The 25,811-nt window shown below is 43.1% G+C and overlaps 1 protein-coding gene across 1 annotated transcript in view; it reads right to left on the bottom strand.

Moving 5' to 3' along the window:
• Positions 1-25,567, bottom strand: part of LOC311234442 (histone-lysine N-methyltransferase PRDM7-like) — a 34,506-nt gene extending 8,939 nt beyond the window's left edge. Inside the window, exons 1-8 of the mRNA XM_084321619.1 lie at positions 25,438-25,567; positions 24,531-24,659; positions 12,941-13,058; positions 10,433-10,546; positions 9,697-9,770; positions 8,559-8,694; positions 3,801-3,931; positions 2,250-2,393 (exon numbers count right to left, since the gene is read on the bottom strand). Of these exons, the coding sequence (XP_084177745.1) occupies positions 2,250-2,393; positions 3,801-3,931; positions 8,559-8,694; positions 9,697-9,770; positions 10,433-10,546; positions 12,941-13,058; positions 24,531-24,659; positions 25,438-25,494 (903 nt within the window). The 5' untranslated portion in view covers positions 25,495-25,567. The remainder of the gene's footprint in view (positions 1-2,249; positions 2,394-3,800; positions 3,932-8,558; positions 8,695-9,696; positions 9,771-10,432; positions 10,547-12,940; positions 13,059-24,530; positions 24,660-25,437) is intronic.
• Between the last annotated feature and the right edge of the window lie 244 nt (positions 25,568-25,811).

Here is a 25,811-nt window from a genome sequence, read left to right as displayed (position 1 = left end):
CAACTTAAAGTAATGGCTTTGCTTGTCCAAATGACAATACTGACCAAATTGAGATTTATTTTTCTCTTGTCCATTTATTTTGTTTGCTTTCTAATTTAAAATACAGTTTGAAACCGTCTGTACACAGTAGGCTATGTGTGCTAGCAGAGCTAGTCTCCACTCACGAGTCACGGTGCACATGTGCGGTGGTTTGTCCACCAAAAAAGCGCCAAAAGATCGAAAATAAACTAGCAGAGCCAGAACTGTTCAACTCCCCTGGAGCCACAGCCAGCAGAGAAGCCCGTTTACTTTCGCTTTCAAACCAGCTGCAGCCTGAGAACTGGAGTGTGAGGGGATGTAACACTAAAGATGGCGGCAACGACAAAGAATTGCTGCAAAATAAACGTACATCTGTTTAAAAAAAAAAAAAAAAAATGTTATACTTATAACAATTTCGATAAGTAAGGGATAATGTATAGCTACGAGGTCATTGTCGCAAAATAATTGACCGACACGGAGTTTAAAATACCGAGCCGCCGCGGCGAGGTGTTTTAAACGTAGTGAAGGTCAATTATTTTGCGACAATGACCGAGTAAAGCTATACATTATCCCGCTTATTACATGGCTAACTTACTAACAATATACCTAATTCATTTGACAAATCGCAGTTGTTCTGTGGCTCTGTCAGCCCAAATAAAGTGATTATTATTATCGCGGGCAGCAGCCTCTGTTCTGGCTCCGCTGTGTTCTGGTCCGCTCGTCGCTCCGCCCCCTGTCATCGCCGGCAGCACTGAAACAGTGTGTGTCAGTGGGCTTGATTGCGAACAGCTGCGCTCTGCGGTCATTATTGAAAATTCTGCGGTCATTATTGAAAAATAATGACCGCAGTCGGGGGGCTGTTGACCAATCACAAGCAAGCATTTCGGCGAATGTGAAAACGCCATGTAATAATTATCGATATCGAGAAATATGATAACATTATCATATCGTTATCGCGATATGATTTTTTTCCATATCGCCCAGCCCTACGTATACGTACTGTATAGTGCGAAATAAATCGTTCCAGCAAAGTAGGCTTTGTCAATACTGAACGACTGCGCTCTTGTCAAGAACCAATCACGCAGTAGGTTCGGAAATACCGGATCTGTCAGAACGCACGCAATAAGTTATAATAATAATAATTATAATTGTGTCGCCTGTTTTCTTCACACCATGTGCTGCAAAGTGTTCCCTCATCTGCACAGTTAACGTTCTGATGGAGGACGTCACCAGAACATCTTTTCATGGCGGTTACCACAACAGTTTGAATTGCTTCACTAATTGTGCTACAAGGAAACAAATCATTACCGCGGCAGCTGCCCTCCCTCCCTCCCTCCTCACCATCCATGAGTAGCCGCTCTTGGCAGCCTCCTCCCCCCCTCCCTCCCTCCCCTCCCTCCCTCCTCACCATCCATGAGTAGCCGCTCTTGGCAGCCTCCTCCCCCCCTCCCCCCCCCCCCTCCCTCCCTCCTCCCTCCCTCCTCACCATCCATGAGTAGCCGCTCTTGGCAGCCTCCTCCCCCCCTCCTCCCTCCCCTCCCCTCCCTCCCTCCCCCCTCCCTCCCTCCTCACCATCCATGAGTAGCCGCTCTTGGCAGCCTCCTCCTCCCCCCTCCCTCCCTCCCCTCCCTCCCTCCCTCCACTCCCTCCCTCCCCTCCTCCCTCCCTCCCTCCTCACCATCCATGAGTAGCCGCTCTTGGTAGCCTCCTCCCCCCTCCCTCCCTCCCCCCTCCCTCCCTCCCTCCCTCCCTCCCCACCATCCATGAGTAGCCGCTCTTGGCAGCCTCCTCCCCCCTCCCTCCCTCCACTCCCTCCCTCCCCTCCTCCCTCCCTCCCTCCTCACCATCCATGAGTAGCCGCTCTTGGCAGCCTCCTCCCCCCTCCCTCCCTCCACTCCCTCCCTCCCCTCCTCCCTCCCTCCCTCCCTCCATGAGTAGCCGCTCTTGGTAGCCTCCTCCCCCCTCCCTCCCTCCACTCCCTCCCTCCTCCCCCCTCCCCCCCCCCTCCCTCCTCACCATCCATGAGTAGCCGCTCTTGGCAGCCTCCTCCTCCCTCCCCCCCCCCTCCCCCCCTCCCTCCCTCCCTCCCTCCCCTCCCTCCCTCCCTCCCTCCCTCCCTCTCCCCCCCTCTCCATCCATGAGTAGCCGCTCTTGGCAGCCTCCTCCCCCCCCTCCCTCCTCCCCCCCCCTCCTCCCTCCCTCCCTCCCTCCCTCCCCCCCTCCCTCCTCACCATCCATGAGTAGCCGCTCTTGGCAGCCTCCTCCTCCCCCACCTTGTCTCCCTCATATGGACCGAAGTGTGTTCCTATAGGCAGCTCTGTGTTCCCAGAGTAGAACACACCTAGACCAGCCTCTGGTATTCCAGACCTCTTCACCTGGACAGACACAGACAGGAAGACACACCAACAGACAGGTTGAGATACAATGGAATGTTATGATCGGCCACCAGATGGCGCTCTTGAACCGCTAGAGAGTTGAGGAGATCAGCAGTGTGTCTCAGGGCTCCGGAAAGGAAATATGATTTCAATGACAGATTTTTGAAATATTGACATCAAAGACGAGTTACGGCGTCTTCGGCAGAATGAGCATGGCTAGGAAAGACGAGTTCCGGCATTTTCGGCGATTAAAGTGTTAAGGGTGGCCCTCGTTTACAATGATACCAAGCTTACAAAAAAACAGACGTGCTGTTGAGATTCAAGCATATTAAAAAAAGGTACAAAAAAACATTAAATAAAGAAAATTATTAAACATTGACTACATACATAGATAAATTGTATGTAATGATAAACAATGTCATAGTAACTGGTGGGTGAGTCACATGTTTTGGTCAGTAACATGGCAGAGTGTCTGGTCAGTAACAGGGCTGAGTGTCTGGTCAGTAACATGGCTGAGTGTCTGGTCAGTAACAGGGCTGAGTGTCTGGTCAGTAACAGGGATGAGTGTCTGGTCAGTAACATGGCTGAGTGTCTGGTCAGTAACATGGCTGAGTGTCTGGTCAGTAACAGGGCTGAGTGTCTGGTCAGTAACAGGGCTGAGTGTCTGGTCAATAACAGGGCTGAGTGTCTGGTCAGTAACAGGGCTGAGTGTCTGGTCAGTAACAGGGCTGAGTGTCTGGTCAGTAACAGGGCTGAGTGTCTGGTCAGTAACAGGGCTGAGTGTCTGGTCAGTAACAGGGCTGAGTGTCTGGTCAGTAACAGGGCAGAGTGTCTGGTCAGTAACAGGGCAGAGTGTCTGGTCAGTAACAGGGCAGAGTGTCTGGTCAGTAACAGGGCTGAGTGTCTGGTCAGTAACAGGGCTGAGTGTCTGGTCAGTAACATGGTCTCCCAGTCCCTCCACTCTGCAGTAAACACAAAATAAATGTTCCGGTATCCCATTCTCACTTTATCCAACCAGGAGGCAGAACACCGCTGTAGTACAGTCACACAACAGAACACCGCTGTAGTACAGTCACACAACAGAACACCGCTGGTTCAACCAGCGCTTCTGCCGCAAGGGTGTGTGCTAGTGGATTGATTGGCCATGTGGCCAATCAGAGAAACGCTGAACGAAAAGCTGAACACAAGTTGGTTGCCTTTAATATTCATGCAACCAGGAGAGAGAACTCCACACTGCAAAAGTGGTCTGACACAAATAAGAAATAAAAACAAGTACGTGCTTGAAACAAGTAAAAGAAGAATATCTAGGGTTCTCTCTCCTGATTGGATAAAGTGGGAAGGGATACCAGAAAATGTAGTTTGTGTTTTACTGCAATTTACCTAAAGATAATCTAAAGGAAACAATACCTGGAGGTCTGGAGGGAGAGTCTTCTTGGCCCTGTCTCGCACTCCTGGAGCCACCTCCACGTCAGGGTAGAAGACTGGAGGACCATGGTCATCACACTGGTGGATGTAGAACTCTTTACACGCGTAACAATCTACACAGACAGAGAGAGAGAGAGAACGTGAAAAAGAGACGGAGACATAAGGAGAGAGAGAGATAGTCAGTCAATACATAAATATATATTTTTTATCCACTTTTTCTCCCATCCCAATTTAACGTCACGGTGACCAATTGCAGCCACTCTTATTGTCTGGGACCAAATACGGCCACGCCCCACTCCCAGCAAAAAGTGGGAATCTCTAGAATGGGTTTGGGGCGGCGCTGTATACGGAAGTAGCTCTCAAGGTGACGATTAGACAACACTTTTTTGTTGTCAGTAGATGGCAGCATTGGTTTAAAATTAAAGGCTGAAAATGTTGAGAACTACAACACTGCATTTCCCAAGAGCGTTAGCACAGGTCGCAGGTCACTGGGATGGGTCTATATTCTCCGACGTGATCTGAACAGCGTTAAACTATTACTGCAACCTCGGTATAGCGACCGCGAATGGCCAACTAATTATCTTAACAAAAGTGCGCTGGTAGCATTACATATGTTGTCTAAAGGGGGACATATGGTACAATTTAAGATTCTAATGATAATCGGCATATAAAGGACAAGATAAAGCATCGTTAATTTGTAAGAAACCTCAATGAAAACGGCGCAGGGTGCTATTGTTATGAAAATGCGATAGAATCCTATAAAAATGTGGACGCACTTGGCCTACGTTCCGTTAGCCGTGCCAATTCTCCCCTCCCCTGTCTTGAACATTGCTCGCATATGCCCCCCACTGGCCGGTTGTAGGGAGGATAGAAGCCTTGCGTCACGTGTCCCCTCCGATACACGAGGAGGCAGCCTGTCACATCTTTTCACCTGCCAGCGCAGACTCTCATTTTGGCGAGGTGTAACGTGTGGGAGGCTCACACTACCCCCACCATTTTCCTGTCTCTGCTGTGCAGGTGTCCCCCAACCGACCTGTAGGAGTCGCTGTCCACAACGTCCAGATTACCACCCATCGACTTCCACCCGCTAACTCTGCCAATTGAGTTAGTATGACGGCTGGCCCAAGCCGGAGGCAACGCCGACAGCCAGAGTCGAACCCGGTGTCTCTTGCGTTGATGGCGAGCGCAATGTCCGCTGCGCCACCAGCCGCCCGTCAATACATAAATATTAAAAGGAAGAGAGCAAATAGAACTAATGCTGTTCAGCTGCTGATATGTTGTAGGGCTGCACGATTTTGGGAAATAATCTAATTGCGATTTTTCTGACAGATATTGCGATTGAGATAAAATTTGCGATTATAATAATATAAGCAGCCCCACAGAGGTTTATTGTAAAATGCGGCTTGCATCTGGCCTACGCAGTGGGCCTTTTCGGGACACGAGCCTGAAAATGTTTCTTTTTACCTGGGAATCGATACCGGTGCCCAACGGTACCTTTTCTTCTGTACTTTACTCTCCCTCTCTGAAGTCTAAACTTCACAACACACAATCTAAAACCCCTTACCTCCCTCTCCCAAACCGATCTTGTATCTCAAGGGACTTCCTGGTTAAACACTTTTTTTTAAGTAGCTTTTTTTTGTGATTTGATAATTGCATCATTTCAAATCGTGATTTCGATTAAAAATCGATTAATCGTGCAGCCCTAATTGACACTTTAATTCACGGTAGATTAAAAACACGTTTGTTTTATAATGCTCACTCTCAGCAGGAGGATACCTCCCGTGTTGTTGATAATTACTAGCAGCCCTAGTCTCTATATGTGAGAGGTCTATCTTAGGGCTGGGCGATAAAACGATAACGATAGATATTGCGATAAATTATTTCCTCGAAATAAACATGAAACGTGGTCGCAAAGTTTCGATATATCGATTTTCCAAGTTTGGCTCCGCTCAGCCTCGGCTCAACACACTCACTAACAACAACCAACGTTACGTGATGACGTGACGTGCTTACGCACCACAGCTCCAGATGCGCCACTGTTTTGGTTTAGGACTCAAGGCTGGCGCTAGGATAATTAGCTTGCACAGCTCTATGTTATATATTTACGTGCCGTGTATGCGTGTGACGTGAATTCTGATGCCACGGTTATAGTAGTGTGTGGTATACGGTGGACGTCGTTGCAATGTATTCTGGCGGAACAGAGTATTTTAGGGATATTTAGGACATTTGGATACATGCGTGGCTAGGATAATTAGCTTGCACGGCGAGATTTTATATATTTACGTGCAGAGTATGTATGTGGCGTGAATTCTGATGCAACGGTTATAGTAGTGTGTGGTATACGGTGGACGTCGTTGCAATTTATTGGGGCGGAACAGAGTATTTTAGGGATATTTACTAGTACATTGTCATGGGATTGTCTCGCTCTGGCTAACTGCTAACGTGCGCGGACTGATGACGACATCAACTCGAGACATTCGCAGCAGAAAAACAAGTCCATCGGCGCCGGGCATAATAAGTTAATTAAACTTGACAGACATTATATCGACGATAATTATCGATATCGAGTTATATGAAAATAATTTTATCACAATAACGTTTTTGGCCATATCGCCCAGCCCTAGTCTATCTCTCTGCCTAGTCTCTATATGTGAGAGGTCTATCTCTCTGCCTAGTCTCTATATGCGAGAGGTCTATCTCTCTGCCTAGTCTCTATATGTGAGAGGTCTATCTCTCTGCCTAGTCTCTATATGTGAGAGGTCTATCTCTCTGCCTAGTCTCTATAAGTGAGAGGTCTATCTCTCTGCCTAGTCTCTATATGTGAGAGGTCTATCTCTCTGCCTAGTCTCTATATGTGAGAGGTCTATCTCTCTGCCTAGTCTCTATATGTGAGAGGTCTATCTCTCTGCCTAGTCTCTATATGTGAGAGGTCTATCTCTCTGCCTAGTCTCTATATGTGAGAGGTCTATCTCTCTGCCTAGTCTCTATATGTGAGAGGTCCATCTCTCTGCCTAGTCTCTATATGTGAGAGGTCTATCTCTCTGCCTAGTCTATATATGTGAGAGGTCTATCTCTGTGCCTAGTCTCTATATGTGAGAGGTCTATCTCTGTGCCTAGTCTCTATATGTGAGAGGTCTATCTCTCTGCCTAGTCTCTATATGTGAGAGGTCCATCTCTCTGCCTAGTCTCTATATGTGAGAGGTCTATCTCTCTGCCTAGTCTCTATATGTGAGAGGTCCATCTCTCTGCCTAGTCTCTATATGCGAGAGGTCTATCTCTCTGCCTAGTCTCTATATGTGAGAGGTCCATCTCTCTGCCTAGTCTCTATATGCGAGAGGTCTATCTCTCTGCCTAGTCTCTATATGTGAGAGGTCTATCTCTCTGCCTAGTCTATATATGTGAGAGGTCTATCTCTCTGCCTAGTCTCTATATGTGAGAGGTCTATCTCTCTGCCTAGTCTCTATATGTGAGAGGTCTATCTCTCTGCCTAGTCTCTATATGTGAGAGGTCTATCTCTCTGCCTAGTCTCTATATGTGAGAGGTCTATCTCTCTGCCTAGTCTATATATGTGAGAGGTCCATCTCTCTGCCTAGTCTCTATATGTGAGAGGTCTATCTCTCTGCCTAGTCTATATATGTGTGAGGTCTATCTCTCTGCCTAGTCTATATATGTGAGAGGTCTATCTCTCTGCCTAGTCTCTATATGTGAGAGGTCTATCTCTCTGCCTAGTCTCTATATGTGAGAGGTCTATCTCTCTGCCTAGTCTCTATATGTGAGAGGTCCATCTCTCTGCCTAGTCTCTATATGTGAGAGGTCTATCTCTCTGCCTAGTCTATATATGTGAGAGGTCTATCTCTCTGCCTAGTCTCTATATGTGAGAGGTCTATCTCTCTGCCTAGTCTCTATATGTGAGAGGTCTATCTCTCTGCCTAGTCTATATATGTGAGAGGTCCATCTCTCTGCCTAGTCTCTATATGTGAGAGGTCTATCTCTCTGCCTAGTCTATATATGTGTGAGGTCTATCTCTCTGCCTAGTCTCTATATGTGAGAGGTCTATCTCTCTGCCTAGTCTCTATATGTGAGAGGTCTATCTCTCTGCCTAGTCTCTATATGTGAGAGGTCTATCTCTCTGCCTAGTCTCTATATGTGAGAGGTCTATCTCTCTGCCTAGTCTCTATATGTGAGAGGTCTATCTCTGTGCCTAGTAGTCTCTATATGTGAGAGGTCTATCTCTCTGCCTAGTCTCTATATGTGAGAGGTCTATCTCTCTGCCTAGTCTCTATATGTGAGAGGTCTATCTCTCTGCCTAGTCTCTATATGTGAGAGGTCCATCTCTCTGCCTAGTCTCTATATGTGTGAGGTCTATCTCTCTGCCTAGTCTCTATATGTGAGAGGTCTATCTCTCTGCCTAGTCTCTATATGTGAGAGGTCTATCTCTCTGCCTAGTCTCTATATGTGAGAGGTCTATCTCTCTGCCTAGTCTCTATATGTGAGAGGTCTATCTCTCTGCCTAGTCTATATATGTGAGAGGTCTATCTCTCTGCCGTTTCGATGACATTTTGAAAACATTCTAGGCTGATGGCGAGCGGAATGAAACAATACACGTCTTCTAGTTTTTATATAGTTCGATACTGAAACCCTGTTAAATGTGCTGCTGTCTGTCTTGACCAGGACACTCTTGAAAGAGATTTTTAATCTCAATGTTAAATAAATAAATAAAATATACCAGGTTATACTTACAGAAATAGTGATCATCCTCCGGAAGCTCCGGTTCTTCATAACTGACCCTCGGAAGGTTCCTCAAATTCCTCCCTCTTGTAGAACCCTGATCCTCCCCTGATAGGATGGGTGTAGCTGGCTCACCTCTCTGCTGCTGCTGTGAGAGAGAGGAGAGAGAGAGAGAGAGAGAGAGAGAGAGAGAGAGAGAGAGAGATAGTCCGTTAAGTCAGGACATATAACAACATCCCATAATTCTGACTGAATTCGGTCGTTAAAGAATCGTAAAGAGTAGGGGGTTCCCCGACGTTCCTGGGCAAATTCCCAATCAGGTCTCCGACATCAAGGCCTCCTAATCATCCCTTCCCCTTAATTGGCCGATATCATTCCCAGTCTCCTGAGCCGTTCAGCCATTGTGTAGTGCGATGTGTGCCGGGTGCCAGTGTATGGTAGTCATTGTGTAGTGTGATGTGTGCCGGGTGCCAGTGTATGGTAGTCATTGTGTAGTGTGATGTGTGCCAGTGTATGGTAGTCATTGTGTAGTGTGATGTGTGCCGGGTGCCAGTGTATGGTAGTCATTGTGTAGTGTGATGTGTGCCAGTGTATGGTAGTCATTGTGTAGTGTGATGTGTGCCAGTGTATGGTAGTCATTGTGTAGTGTGATGTGTGCCGGGTGCCAGTGTATGGTAGTCATTGTGTAGTGTGATGTGTGCCGGGTGCCAGTGTATGGCAGCCATTGAGCCTGCGTAGCCCAAGGTTGGGTGCTACCAGTGGTGGTGAAGGAGGCAATTTCCCTAACCCTATGTTGTAAAGTGCTTTGAGTGTGAGAAAAGAGCTATATAAATGTAATGAATTATAATTAGATCTTATATTAAAGGGATAGGTCTGATTTTTGGAAACCTAGCCCTATGTCTTACCAATGAAGATTAGGGCTGGGCGATGTGGCCCAAGTTCCATATCACCATATTTTTCTGTTTTGATGGTATAACAGTATTTGTCTGCATTTAGTTTTCCAGTACACATTTGGCTGTGATATGACATATTGTTTATGTTGTTATTGTAATACACTTGTCCTGGCGCTATTTAATTCAAAATGGTCTATTTGTTGTCTATCAGCAATATAAAACTGTTATACATATAACTGTGTAGAGTCAATGCAGACCTGAGTAGCAGACTGTGCAGCAGAATTCCTTCCGGCTGACCTCTTGACCTTGACAGGGGCTCTCACCATAGGACCTGTTAATATTATAGGAATCATATCATATTGTAGCATATATCATATCATATTACATCATAGATCATACATAATATCATATTGTAGCATATATCATACTACATCATATCACATAGTATATATCGTAGCATATAACATATCACAATAGGGCTGCAACGATGAGTCAACGTCGTCGATGTCGACCGTGACATTTCATCTATTTGCATATTCATGACCGACGCATCGTAGTTACTTATATGCCGTCTTCAAAGTTCAAAGTCATAACATGCACAACATGGCATCTAACGAGTAAATATAAATAACTTAAACCAGTTAGTGATTCTGCTAGGATTCCAGTGTTTCACTTGCATTGGACTTGAGTTTACATCTTGACGTCCACTCCAGCTGCAAGGGTGAGAATGGGAGGGGCTGAGTCTGAGCCCCCCCCCCCCCCAATTCTTTCTGTATGTTCAATGATTTGAAGTAGCCAAACTTTACACTATAAAAACTAACTGGATAGTTGATAATAAATATTTCACTTCATTAGCAGAAATATTCTAAAATCATTAAGTCTGCTATAAACTATTCTCCCTGTGTGTGTAAATGTACTATAGGCTACTCTTTTTGATTAGGCTAATTAGCTTTAACAATGTTATTATGGGTTCTCTCTCCACTTTGTATTCACCACGCTGTCTCTCCAGATGGGGGGTCCAGTCTTCCTCCTCCCCTGAAGACTCAGGTACAGGAAGCATCACCCTGTGGGACTTAGCCATGAAGGCTGGAGGTTTAGACTCGAATCCTGAGATAGAAAGACAGACAGAGGGACTGAGGGCTGCAGGAGAGACAGACAGAAGCCTAAAGTCACATTTAAAGGTCAAAGTGTTGCCGATACTTTGCCAAAGGTGTGTCGTGTGGAGGAGCAGGGAAGTGCACAGGACTTTAGAGGGGCAGGTGCTCAGAGGCTGAAAAGGGCACTATACCTTTGTGTGTTTCAACCGAGCGCGCGAAGCGCCCAATAATGTGATTTGATCAAAGCCGAGTATACACAGACAGTGGCGATAGCGAGCATTTTGACTTGTTGCGTGGTGGCGATGTCTCGCAGATAATACAACTACAAGTATAATTATATAAAAAAATATATATAATTTTTTTTTAATCAAAAACGATCGATATCGGCCGATATGGCTCAAGACGATCGGTGATCGGTATCGGTGTCAAAAAACGTGATCGGGGCATCCCTAATTACAACTACTGTTACTAACATTACTAATGCAACTGCTACTAAGTCTTTTACTGCTACTATTACAACAACTACTAGCTACCATCACTACTGCTCCTAATAATACTGTTACTACCACAAATATTACCTACTACTATTAATTTCAGCGTCATGCCCACCCGGAATAACAGACTGAAGTTTATTTCAAACAACAATCTCCCCCCCCCCCCCCCCCCACCACTAAGGGATAGTGCAATTATCTTTTATTATCTTTTATACCCCCCTGTTTATGTTATGTCTATTATGCCTTACTCTTGTTTTTATATTTAATACTGTGTTTAGGACTGTGTTTTTATGATCTAGGACCAGGGATGCGTTCTTCATGGGACGGGGTTGCACTCCGTGCACCCAAAGATTTGAGCAGAAGCGCGTGCACACAGGAATGCGCTGCACTCACTCGCCATAAGTACCCACCTGGGCTACTTTGCATATCAATAGCACCGGTCGTCAGGTGTGTTAAATACGTTCTCAGATACAATCGCACAAAACTTGTGAATGAAATGTGTTACATTCCATTCGTAGAGGCAATTAGGCATTGTCTTTAGTCTGTGCTTAAGCGAGGGAACATTTATGCGCATGCGCGGGAGCGTGCGTGCACGTGGCGTCATTAGCGTTGGGGCTGCACGATTAATAGTTTTTTAATCGAAATCGCGATTTGGAATGATGCAATTATCAAATCGCCAAGCCTGCAATTAAAAAAATATATATTATTTTTTTTAACCAGGAAGTCCCATTGAGATACAAGATCTCCTTTGCAAGGGAGACCTGGCCAAGATAACAGCAATAACATTTGCAATACATCACAGCAATAAAATGTGCGATACATCACACAAGAACATAATAAATGTGCATGTATACAATATACAATACATCACATGTAAACACAAAAACACAAAGCAGAATAGTCTACATGATAGTAAAAGTGTATAATACAGGGTAATAGTCATTTTGCAGTTGAGACCCGACTACAGAAAGCAGCAACATTCTTCTTGTAGGAAGTTATGTAATACAGATTTTAATTCACCAAGAGAGTAATTGTCCTGTAGCCCATTCCATGCCCAAGGTGCGAAGCTTGAGGAAGCTGTTCCTAGCTAACCCTGCTCAAGACAGAGAAAACATCTGAGCTGAGTAAGGAAAGGGTGGGGGGGAGCGGGGCTCGGGGGGGGGGTCTCTCCCTCTCTACTGGTTCAATTAATGTAGAAAAACGTTGCACTATAAAAACGAACTGGATAGTTGATGATAATAAACATTTAACTTCATTAGCTGAAGTATTCTAAAATAATTTAAGCCATTCTCCTTTTCTGTGTGTGTGTGCACCCGTCTCATATCTGGTCTGACATCAGAGGAGTTTGATAGTATTGCCAGATAATGTTGATATTTAAAAACACAAAAAGAATTATAATACAAAATAAATATACATGATCATGAAACATAAAAAAAATTGTTGTAGGAACAGTTTGGGAGAGGGAGGTAAGGGGTTTTAGATTGTGTGTTGTGAAGTTTACTTCAGAGAGGGAGAGCAAAGTACAGAAAAAAAGGTACCGTTGGGTACCGTACCGGTATCGATTCCCAGGTAAAAAGAAAAATGTTCAGACTCGGTGTCTCGAACAGACCCACCGCGTAGGCCAGATGCAAGCCGCATTTTACAATAAACCTCTGTGGGGCTGCTTAAAAAAAATTATAATCGCAAATGTAATCGCAATATCTGTCAGAAAAATCGCAATTAGATTATTTCCCAAAATCGTGCAGCCCTAATTAGCGTATCAGAGTTGATATGAGGAACGCACCTCTGTCTAGGACTGTGTGACGGCTAGCACCTAGGGCTGCATTTAAAATGTTGTTGTAACACTGTAACAATGACAATAAAGATCATTCATTCTATAATAATATTGTTACTATAACAACTATTAATACCTAGGGATCTCAGAAACAGGTGGTTCTCCTTCACTTGATGGTAGCGTTGCTTCTCCGCTGTACAGAGGCCGGTCCACTCAGTCACGGTGAAGTACCGCCTGATATCTTCAACGTCCTTCTACAAGGAGAGAGAGAGAGAGAGAGAGAGAGAGAGAGAGAGAGAGAGAGGGAGGGGAGAGAGAGAGAGAGGGGAGAGAGAGAGAGGGGAGAGAGAGAGAGAGAGGGGAGAGAGAGAGAGAGGGAGGGGAGAGAGAGAGAGAGGGGAGAGAGAGAGAGAGAGAGAGAGAGAGAGAGAGAGAGAGAGAAGGCATGTAAGTGACAGAAAGAGGGAATGCGTGTGTTTGTGAGAGACAGAGAAAGTGTGTGTGTGTGTGTGTGAGTGAGGTTTGATTGATTGAAAAGTGAAAACTTTATTAACATATTGTAGAATGGGTACAATACAGTACGGCTCAATACACACAATTGTTAAGGGGATGCAGACCAGAGAAAGACTTTCGTCTTGTTTACATCAGGGTCCCCCATTTTCAATTCATAATGACATACGAAACAGATATATCATGACATTTATGACAAACATGACATACAGGTATACAGTACTGTTACATTTGTGACATACAAGATATGCAAAATACAGTACTGTTAAACAGAGATCCTAACAGAAAATATATACATACGAGGCGGAGGAAACTGTACATTGGGAGGGGGCGGGTGGTAAGGCTGAGCCCGAACGTTCGAACATTCGTTCGTTACGTTGACATTCGGACTTTAATTAATAGGTTCGAACGTTCGGTGAAAAAAAAAAAAAGCAGGCGCGCGACGTTGAGGCGATGTGAAGCGGCGCGTCCCCCGAGTGCGCTCGGCTCAACCAGTGTGGTCTCTGCCGGGCTGTAGCTGGATACTATTGTCTCAACCAATGCAATAGAACCATTTTGATTGACAGGCGATTCTGCCAATTACGTCACACCGCTTGCACCCGCCTCTGCTGTTACCACCAATCGGCAAGCGTTTAGTTATTTTTATTTTTTTTTTACTTCCGGCAATACATTTATCTGCTTGCGAGACCGAGAAGCACAACAGAGTGAACAGACTCCGTAGCTCCCCGCTGAGGAAGGATCATTAATGTATACCAGCCTTTTTCGGCCACAGAGCGCGAGCTTCATGGCGGGAGGTGGTTGCGTTGTAAACAACTCTGGCCGAGGGCGGACGGGTGGCAGGCGTGTTGGGAGCCCGGCGGCACCCCGCCGGTGTCTCTGTCGTCCCCCGTTCCGAGGTAGACGGTGGAAGGAGCCGAGGCGCGCGTCTCTCTCCTTCCCGTCGACCAAGAGTGAATACCTGTTATTGAACGTGTAACACTAACTATATAACGTACTTAATGCCACAAAACGAATGCATTTGTTTATCTAGCCCCTTACGTGACTGCGGTGTGCAAGGGCTATTGTTTATCATAAGTAGGAACTTTATGCAGTACTCAGTAGCTTGTTTATTTTCTTCTGAGTGCTTTGTTTAATTACATGTTTACATGAACAGCCACCACTGTAAACAACATGTTTTTTCACCAATAGATTATGCAATGCCGCCCTCCGTAGGATCTATAATACAAAAAATAAATAAAAAAAATATAAAAAAAAATGTATAAATTTTTTTTTAATTAAAAAAATTACAAAAAACGAACGTTCGAACGTTCGTTCGATAAACCCTGGCGAACGTTCGAACCCTAAAAACAGGGTTCGGGCTCAGCCTTAGTGGGTGGGTGTGAGGGGGGGGGGTTTGGACATTTACGGGGGCCAGTTTCGAATTGCAGGTAAAGAAAGAGCATTAAATTGTTAATGTGTAATGACATCAGTGAGATAGTATTTTATGCCGGGATCAGTGAGATAGTATTTTATGCCGGGATCAGACTACACAATACAGTCTTTCATGATGGTAATTGGTCACCATGTCAGGTAATGTAGTTATCATAGCATCATAACATCTTGCTGTGTCTTGATTCTTGGGTACAGTTTGTTCATTGTGAGCCACCATACCTGTGTATGTGTGTTCGCTCTGACTGTGAGGCGTGAGTGTGTCCACAGCTGGATGCGCAAGATATTGTGTGTGTGACGAGCCAGGAAAACAAACAAGTATGGAGTAACCATAACCACTAAACGTTTGTTAAGTTGGAATCAGATAAAAATAATGGTTCCGAATTGTGCCAACAACACGTTGCTTACTTCCAGGGGTGTAAAGTACTTGAGTAATTGTACTTCGTTACAATACTTAAGTACTGTTTTGGGGGATTTGTACTTTACTCCAGTATTATTAGGTTTGTATACTTGTACTCAATTACATTTCAGAGAAAAAAAAACACACTTTTCACTCCTTACATTTAAAATGCAGACCTATAAAGTACAAAGTAGGCCTACATATCTTGCAGGTCCAACTATTTTAATTAGTATATTTGTTTCTCTGGCCGAACTAACGTTAACTTTATTAATCCTGCGGCCGCAATTTATTTAAAAACAGCCAATAAAATCCCCATCAATGGAAAATTAACCCGCCCATACCCATGCTGATTGGTCCTTGTGCATGACTAGAAAGCAGGAATCTTTGATTAAACACCTGCTATCAGAAGAATAGACAGTCAGAAAAAAGGTTTTGACTTTTACTTTTTAGTACTAAAGTACATTTAAAAGTAGAAACTTTTTAACTTTTACTCAAGTGTGTTTTTAGCCAGATACTCTGACTTTTACTTGAGTACGATTTTGAGACAGTACCCATACTTTCACTTAAGTATAATTTCTGGGTACTTTTTACACCCCTGCTTACTTCACACCTACTTCATAGACTTTTGATACAGACGGAAACGCAACTTGTGGCTAGCTTGTGCTACATGGTCATGACTCATGGACCCAAACACTGACATCCTGGCTGTACCAAAGACCTTTTTCCAAGAAATATGTCGTTCCATGAGTGGAGAGAGCTGCTGTGTGCAGACAGAGCGGATGGTAAAGTAACGTTAATTATTACTATTGATACATTGTGGCTAATGTTGGAGTGGGGGTTAATGTCTTTGCATCTGACAGGTAAGAGTTATATAATAATAATTGCCCCCCTGGAACCTTTTTTACATTTGAAAGTTAAATGCATCAATCTGGTGCACTTTGAGAGCAAAATTTATGGACTTATGCCCCCCCCCCCCCCCCCCCCCGACATACCACAAAGCGCTTCAGGCTCCACAACCAGGCAGGGCCAGGACGGGCCAACTGCCGTGGACTGGAGAAGCTGGGTTGTGGACTGTAACCAATTAATTTAATTATTTAACAACATCATGATTGTACTCGTTTCTTTTTCTTTTCACCACTTTTAGCTCTATTTTTAGCCCTATTTTAGCTATTTCTATCCCTATGTATTTGTCCATCTTGTTTTTAACACTAATAAGTGTATGTTATGTATTAACTGTTTTTACTGTTATGCTGTAAAGGACATCTGAATCTCCCCTCTGGGATAAATAAAGGTTTTCAATAAACAATTCAATGAATAACTGCCAAAAGCAAAATTGTTTGACATTTTGAAATTAGCAGGCTGATGTGAATTAAACATAAAATGAAAGTATAAGACCATTGCATGTGTTATATTCGCCTGATTGAACATAGCCACAACACTGGTTAATAAACTACCCTCCCACTCTGGACATTTTGGAGTAGAACACATCCTAGCCTACTACAAAAATCTAGGGGTTCGCAAAGACTACTTCAAACTAGAAATGGTAACAACAGATGAGGTGTTCAAAAAACTGAGTGCCCTCCAACCTAACAAGGCCACTGGCCATGACAACATCCCCTCCAAATTCCTCAGAGACTCAGCAGCCGCCATCACCCCAGTCATCACACACATAATAAACCTCTCCATAAAACAGGGACACGTACCCAAAGATTTCAAAATTGCGAGAGTGACCCTCCTGCACAAAAAAGGCAGCAAATTAGACCCAGGCAACTACCGCCCTGTTTCTATTCTTACCTCCATCTCGAAAATCATGGAAAAAATTGTCTACGAACAGGTCGAAAAGTACCTGGCGGAAAAAAAGCTCATCTACAAATTCCAATCTGGCTTCAGAACATCCCATTCCACTGACACATGCCTTCTCTATTTGAACGACCACATCAAACGCGAGGTGGACGCGGGCAAATACTGCGGCATGATCATGCTGGACCTACAAAAGGCTTTCGACACTGTCAATCACTCCATTCTGATTGATAAGCTAAAAGCAATTGGTTTTGATAGTTCATCAGTGAGCTGGATGCAATCCTACCTTGAGGGGAGAGAACAGGTGGTGGAGGTGAAGGGTACACTACCCCCCCCCCCCCTCACCCCCAGTGAGCTGTGGTGTTCCACAAGGAAGCATACTAGGACCTTTACTGTTCGTAATTTATGCAAATGACATGTCATCAGCTTGTGACTGCAACTTGTTCCTGTTCACAGACGACTCAGCCCTGCTGGTCTCTGACAAGTTGAAAAAGCCCTCAGCTCGGAACTCGGTAGAATCTGCACCTGGCTCGCTGATAACAAAAACAAACCATCATTTAGGGCTGGACGGTATGGTCTAAAATGTATATCACGGTATAATTTGAAGCATAGGCGGTAACGGTATATATCACGGTATATTCATTTATCTTTAAAAAAAATGTGTATTCTTCTGAAGGGGTAAAACACTGGTATGGCAGCTATTACTAGGGCTGTCTTAAATACTTCAAAGCTTCGTTCGATGGGCATGGGATTCAAATACGAAAATAAAAATCGATTATAAAAATATATATATATGATTTTTTCTTTTTTTCTTTTGAAAAATCAACTCTGCCTTTCTTTGTTAAAACATTGGTTGCCAAGAACGAGTTACGCCGTTTTTTGCCCGTCATGCGTTGAACGTCAAGAACAACTTACGCCGTTTTTGGGATCAATATTTAATTTTTTCGCCATGGCATTCATAATTCATCCAGCCATCCTCCGGACTGCAGCGATACTGCTACCGATACTTATCCAATACCAGTGCATACATTATATATAAAAAAATATATATATTATAAATTATACTTTTTTTTTTATTACAGATACTGTTTTATATATACTGTTTTTTTGTAATAACTAGAAAGTAATGGTATTTATTCAACAACAGGTGATTGTATAGATTTGTATCATTAATCAATGAGTATGGGGCTGCAGCACTGCAGATATACCCTACTCCAATGATACGCACGGACATTAGACGGTGTTGCACTCGCTACCCAGTGGCTCTGCAGATATACTCAGTCTGTAAGCTAGTAGCAGATAGAGCATTCATGTTGTGATTTTCTATGCAAAATAAATATTCAACATTCTCTTTTGAGACTCCGCCTCAGACTCTTATCCTTTGGCACTTGGAACTTGCTGTACTTTGCTTGCAGGTCTGCAGACATTATTGCTGGATTATGAATAGCACCAACTTTAGACACGGTATCGTTATCAAGCTAAGCTAGCTGACCTAGCTCGTCTTCCCGCATTGACATTTGATAACGTTAGTCAGCTAACGCTAGTCAGTAGCTACTTAACTTAAATACGATTCACCGTGGGTGCATTATTGTTGATAGACGGACAGTGTCAGGTCCTGGAGAAAGGACAGGCAATCATCTGATTTGATGTAACGGGCGGATGTTGTTCCAACTAGCTAGCTTTTCAGCTAATGCTATCATAACACCAGCAAAACACATCCCGTCCGAGCTCCCCGTCACACCGCACTGTCGGGGACAATGGAATTTAAGAAAGTGTATCTGCTGTTAAAATGACAAATAGCATCACACTTTAAAACACCTTCATTTTATAATCCTCACTCTCCGCAGGAGATAAATTACGTCATGGGATCGGAGGCTACAATTTACGTGTATCGGCCGATACCGATACCAGCATTTTAGGCAGTATCGGCGGCATTTCCGATACTGGTATCGGTACAACTCTAATTGCAACGCCTCAATACCGCCGCCTGGTGGATGGTCGGGCGAGTTACACTCTCGCCAAAACCGGAAGTGGCGCTGGTGCATCGAGGAAATCCCTCCGGCAGTAACATCTTGTTACGTGGATCCAGACAAACACTATAGTGCATTTGGATCGCTTTCTAAACTTAATAATCGATATGATTTCGGTGTTTATTGCGCCATACAAACCGGAAATGGATCTAGGAGATCGGCGTCAAATAATTGGGATCTTTTTCCTCCAGTCTCATCGGCGAACGGTAAGAGGACAGTAACGTTATTTTCAGCCCGATTGTTTATTCATTTCACTGCAAACCATCTGATCAATATATCAACCCATACTAAATAAAGCAGTTACTGACGATCAAGGAATTATAAACGACCCCCCCCCCCCTTTCCTTCACGCATGATGAAGCATAATGTATACCGATCATATACACTTGAATTTTTTAATATAGCGTGTATAGGAAAAAAACTATATTCATTTATCTTAAAAAAGAAATTGTATTCTTCTGAAGGGGGTAACACTGGTATGGCAGCTATTACTAGGGCTGTCTTACATACTTCAAAGCTTCGTTCGATGGGCATGGGATTCGAATATGAAAATAAAAATCGATTATAAAAATATATATACATGATTTATTTTTTGCAAAATCAACTCTGCCTCTCTTTGTTAACTACAACAAGCAATGCCGTTTGTTATTTAAGATGAGGTCGGACTCGGCACTGACAGATTTGTGTTCATTGTGCTGCTTTTATAAAGCCTCAAATGACAGCTTACAATATTTCATGAAAGCAAAGTGTTTTGTTTGTCTAAGATTTAAAAAGGTTTAAACTTTACAGCACTGACAAAGTTGAACAAAGTGCTGGTCAAGTCCCACAACATAAAAAATATAAATAAAATTAAATAAAAAGAATTATAAGTTTTGACCATGTCTTTAAAGCCCTTTTGATCGACAGTTTGAAAAGGAATCATGTCCTTAGTTAGTTACACAAGTAAACAGTGACAGCGTTTGTTATGTCGGTCCACCGCTGGCTTTTTTTGTCGTTAATAAAAAATTATAAAATGATTCTGTTACAGCTGCTGAGCTATACTATAGCTCAGGGGTGGCCAACCCGCGGCTCGCGAGCCGCATGCGGCTCTTTGCCCGTCAATGTGCGGCTCTTCCATCCATTTAAAAAAAAAAATAATAATAATAATTATGTCACTCATTCCATAAGGACGTAGAATAAACATTTACAATTTTTTTTTAAATGGTCCATTTGCATGTTCTTGGTATCTGAATCTAGGGACATATATGGATCAGTGTCAGAAATAGTGTGTCTGTTACTAGGCTTGAGTAAATTGTAAGGAACCAAAGGAGAATATCAATTCTATTTAAAGGGGAACTATCTTATAAATGGCCTTTGAGTGTTTAGCATTGTTTCCTAGCTATGTGAACTTATATTAATATGATCTATGTCTCAAAATTCTCATATTGGTGCATTCTTCCAATTCTCCTCTCACAATATTCACCCTCACTGAACTGAGTCGTTTGAAAATGTGCCTATATGTGATGTCATATAGTCACTGCTGCATGTTAATGTTCAGGCGAACACGACGCGCCGCAGTGGTTTAGGAGCCCAGGCTCAAAACAGCTCGAAATCTTGAGGTAGAAAAATGCTGTTTTTGAGGACTTGATTAGAAATACAAAACAATGAATAAAAAATATATATATATTACAGAGGTGTTCCATAGACTCACAGGAATTGTGTAAAAGTGCCCAAATAGTGAAAGAAATAGTAAAATAGTTCCCCTTTAAAAAAAAATTATCTTTGACTGTGAATAACACCATGCTAAAATTGACCAGACCTGAAAAATCTAAGTAAATGAATAAAGGGAAGATGATTAAACAGGTTTTGTAGATACAGTACTGAATTCTGCCATCTTTTTTATAATGTAAATTTCTCCACCATTTTTCATCATATTGCAACACCGTTTTTTGCAAGACGTTCACAGAAGGTAGAGAAACTAACTGCGTTCCGTTTTATGGCAATACCGTTCAGGTTTGTGGGAGATAATCCCAAAAAATAAGAGAAATTAAAAAGTAAATCCAGAAGTCAGATGATTGACAGGGGCTGGTGTGAGCTGGGTAGGGTAGTTTTTCTAAATTTGAAAGCCCTGAGTCTCTTCCTTCAAAAGACTACTCACTTTTGGCTGTGCCACTTCCTCCTGTCAATATGCGCCGGTTTCCGACTCAATGCCCTGAGATTTCTATAATCTTATATTTCACTAATAACAGTTAAAATAATTGGTAAACAAACGTAATGCTGAAAATATACACTTTTACTGTATATCTCGGGCTTAAGAGGTTAACCCTGTGAGGCCCAAATAAAAAAGACATTAGCAACTTCAGAGGCCAGAGGGTGAGACCTATAAACACATGAAGGGTGCCGTGACTGAAAAAAAAGGTTGAGAAACGCTGGTATATGGTGTGGCTCTTTGTGGTACCACAGTAATTTTTGTGACTCTTAAGTCTCTGACTGGTTGGCCACCCCTGCTATAGCTAATGTCCATCAATATCTTCCTTTTTAATGAAATGGGTTCAAGAATCGAATCAGGATTGTTAGCAGAGAGAGAGAGAGAGAGAGAGAGAGAGAGAGAGAGAGAGAGAGAGAGAGAGGGAGGGATGGAGAGAGAGAGAGTGAGAGAGGGAAGGGGCTGCTATGAGTGGAGCTAACGTTAGCTTTCTGAGTCTACATCAACAGTTAACATTACATAAGGTTTTAGCGCGACGTGGGCATTCCAGAATGGCGAGGATGCAAAGCATGTTAGACCATTAGACTCGTCACAGAGTTTACATTACACATAGAAACTGCGCGTTGTCACACAGCCTTCAAACGCAGGGCGGAAGAGCTAGTTTGCTTCTAGAATTGAAGGTCCACTCTGCTCTGCGTCTATAATGAAATGACAATTGCGCGTTGACAGGCCCACTACACAAAGCCTCTGTGCTATATAGTATTGTATATTAGTACACTGCACAGTATTGTATATTATATGGTAACTCAGTTATGTCTATTCTGCATCGAACATTGTACATATGTCTAAACTGAACACTGTGACCTCATTTTTTTTACTTCTAATTTTACTATGTTATTTTATTTCATACTATCTTGTCTTGCACAGTCTCTGGAGCGTAACAGTAAGAAGCATTTTGTATAAAAGTATTCTGTACTTCTGTATGACAACTATTAAAGAAACTTGAACTTGAAACTTGCTCCTAAATAATATTTTCCAGTTCGCACATATCTATTTTTAGGGGAGCCCTGGCTGTGGTTATGTCACGTCATTGCTATTTTAGAGCTGCTCTACCGGTTACAAGGTATAGTCAAAATCCATACCGTAGCGCAAATTCATACCGTTTATACCGTATATACCGTCCACCCCTACTATCATTACACCTGGGTAAAACAGAATCCATTATCTTTTGATCAAATAACAAACTCAGCAAGGCAAACGGTTTCTCTGTTACAGTGGGGGACATTATTGTCACAAGGAAAGATGAAATTACATACCTAGGTTCCTAGAGGTAAATCTTGCATGTGACAAAATGGCATCCAATGTAATCAAAAAAAGTCAACCAACGAACAAGATTCTTGTACCGGATCTCCTCTCTGGTAAACAAGAATACCTTGAAGACTCTAACAGGAGCACTCATTCAAGGATACTACGACTATGCTTGCACCTCATGGTACCAAAGCACCTCAAAGGCACTAAAAACAAGACTACAAACATCACAAAACAAACTGGTCAGACTACTGCTTGGCCTTACTCACAAAACCCACCTTACCCCAGGGCTGTACAGTGCGACATATATATCGCACGTGCTACAGCAACAGCGGTCTGTGCAATGAATGGATTTACTTCACTAGCACTGGTGCGATAGGGATTCTGTTCATATAGATACTCTTATTTTGAAAATCCTGTAGCGGGTCTCATTTCTGCCCACGCGCAGCTCCAGCTATAATAACTAGGCTCCGATAGCTAGCAACGTTCAGGTGCATATGATACTCTTATTTTGAAAAAACTCTGTGACAACTCGACGAGTCATATCCGCCCTATCCGTGCTTCTGCAAGCAGAGCAGCGCGTTGGTCGTTTGGTGCGCACTGCTGCGTTAACACAGCAGTGCGCCTACACGTCCCGAAATAAGTCTGTGGTGTTTTTTTTTTCTCTCAACGGGTCATCTACATGCTTTGCACCGTCGCCATTCCTTTATGCGCACATCGCCCGAAATTAATCACTACAACGTTAGCAAGCTAACAAGCTAATCCTGATCAGAGGCAGAGCCAGCAGACAGTGTGGAAAGGGAAATGGGGGGGCACTCTCTCCCCTTCCCTGTGTGTGTGCGTGCGTGCGTTTGGAAAGACGATGAAGTCACTAGTCAGGAGGACTCAGGACAGGAGTATAATAGTAAACTGAGGATTACTGAGGATGGACAGATAATGTTGATATTCAAATGTAAAACAGTTTCGAGAGGAGTGGAAGTTTGAAGACAGTTGAAACAGTGTGTGTGAATGAATGAATGAAAACTTTATTTAACAGATTGCAGAATGGGTACAGTACAGTACGGCTCAATACACACAATTGTTAAGGGAATGCAGACCAGAGAAAGACGTTTGTCTTGTTTACATCAGGGTCCCCCATTGTGTGTGTGTGTGTGTCCCAACCGACCCCACTTCTATGTTTCAATAAATTATTTGCATTTAAAACTATTAACGCTGACTCATTCCTTCAGTCCACTCAAAATTATGCTAATATTCCTTATGTTGTTTATGATATTAATTGAAAATAGCATGAGAGTATTATAGTAATAATAACACATGGCGATATACTAAATGACAGCCAAACATGGCACTGCAACTAAATAACACAAATACAATAGGCACATTTGTGACTGTTACAAATATAACACGTTTTATACTTGTGCTACAAGATTTTGGCCTGTGCTACAAAACTATCAACCTCTGTAGCACCAGTGTTATGTGCAAAAAAAGTTAACGTACAGCCCTGCCTTACCCCTGCAAATTAATCCACATTATTGTTGCATAATTACGAAACGTGTTTAGTCCCTTGTTTAAGCCGAATCTGGGTTGAACATGATTTGTGGAACTCCCTCTGGTGTTGTGGGCGTGGAATTCACCGACCTTTGGGAAGTATTTCGACGTGTACATGGGTATCCCAGTGGTGTAGTGCATCTTGTAGACCAGGCCTATTGCAAGTTGCTGTACTCTGTCTAGTGTCTACTCTAAGCCATCTTAGGTTGTCAAAAATGTGCAGGGGTAAGGTGGGTTTTGTGAGTAAGGCCAAGCAGTAGTCTGACCAGTTTGTTTTGTGATGTTTGTAGTCTTGTTTTTAGTGCCTTTGAGGTGCTTTGGTACCATGAGGTGCAAGCATAGTCGTAGTATCCTTGAATGAGTGCTCCTGCTAGAGTCTTCAAGGTATTCTTGTTACTCTGTTGTCTACTCTAAGCCATCCTAGGTTGTCAAAATGTGCAGGGGTAACGTGCAAAGCAACGTGAATGTGTGCAGAGGAGTGCATACGAAACGTTCAACCCTGAAAAGTGAAACGTACCTGGTCCGTAATAAATGAATGGGTGGCGTCTTCGGCATCATAGACGGTCAAAGGTGCCAGGGCTGGCGGCAGGTCCAGGGCTGGGGGCAGGTCCAGGTTGTCATTTGCCATCGCTGCAACAGTCTTATCCTGTGATTGATTGATTGAAAACTTTATTAACAGATTGCAGAATGGATACAATACAGTACAGCTCAACACACAATATTGTTAAGGGGATGCAGACCAGAGAAAGACTTTCGTCTTGTTTACATCAGGGTCCCCCATTTTACATTCATCATAACATGACACACATGACATACAGATAGACAGTACTGTACATCTATACATTTATGACATACCAGATTTACAAATACAGTACCGTTTGTGATACAAAAAGAGTCCAGAGAAGAGAGTATATACATTTGACGTAGAAACTGTACATTGGTTGGTTGTAGGTGGGGTGGGGAAACTGTACAACAGTACAAGCAAAACCATTGCCATTGGAATATCGACAAAACCATACTAAGTTGGTCCCAAGAAGAGGGTCTCGGGTATTATTGGGTTAGGACATTTACTGTACATTTACACGAGGGCCGTTTCGAATTGCAACGTAACGTTTACGAATAGAAGCACTTTTAATCCGAAGGAAATTCAGCACCGGTCCACACAGATAAACATTTAGCTAGTCAACTCAAAAGTAATAGTCAAAGATATACATTCTAAAATATGTATATATAACAAGTTACTTTCTAAAATATACAGTCAAATATCAAATGTACAGGAAGATATACAAGGTTTTATACAGTTTATAAAACTAAAAAGCAGCGTCGTCGCCACGTGGGTCAGTAACGTTAGTGGGGATAACATTGTTTCAAAATGTCCGCTTCTTCTCCGATACACGCCTAGCTAATACACAGATAACACCTACCGCCTCTCCGTCTCCTCGGAAAACATTATTTCCCATTACCTCAGACATAATTATCATTACTTATTGACACTATATTCATTTCTTCACACACGCTGAGACACGGAGGCTTTGGCACCACGACCCAAGTTCTTCTTCCTATTGTTTTCCATTTCATGGTCAATTGCAACCAGGCGGATCATCATCGCCACCTAGTGTTGTGTTTTATTATGTCACATGGAATCTTCCCAGCCATGAATAATAAAGTCTCTACAGTCTGATAAGTAGGTTCCCAAACTTTTTCAGCTCGAGACCCAAAAGAGAAATTTGGTGTTTCCCCGGGGTCCCAAACTTACAAAAATACATCATGAATTGCCATAATACATTTATATAAACTA

The sequence above is a fragment of the Notolepis coatsorum genome (assembly GCF_963971535.1).
Source record: "Notolepis coatsorum genome assembly, chromosome: 9".
NCBI lineage: Eukaryota > Metazoa > Chordata > Actinopteri > Aulopiformes > Paralepididae > Notolepis > Notolepis coatsorum.
The sequence above is the reverse complement of the archived record's forward strand: the minus strand, read 5'-3'. Positions and strand labels throughout refer to the sequence as shown.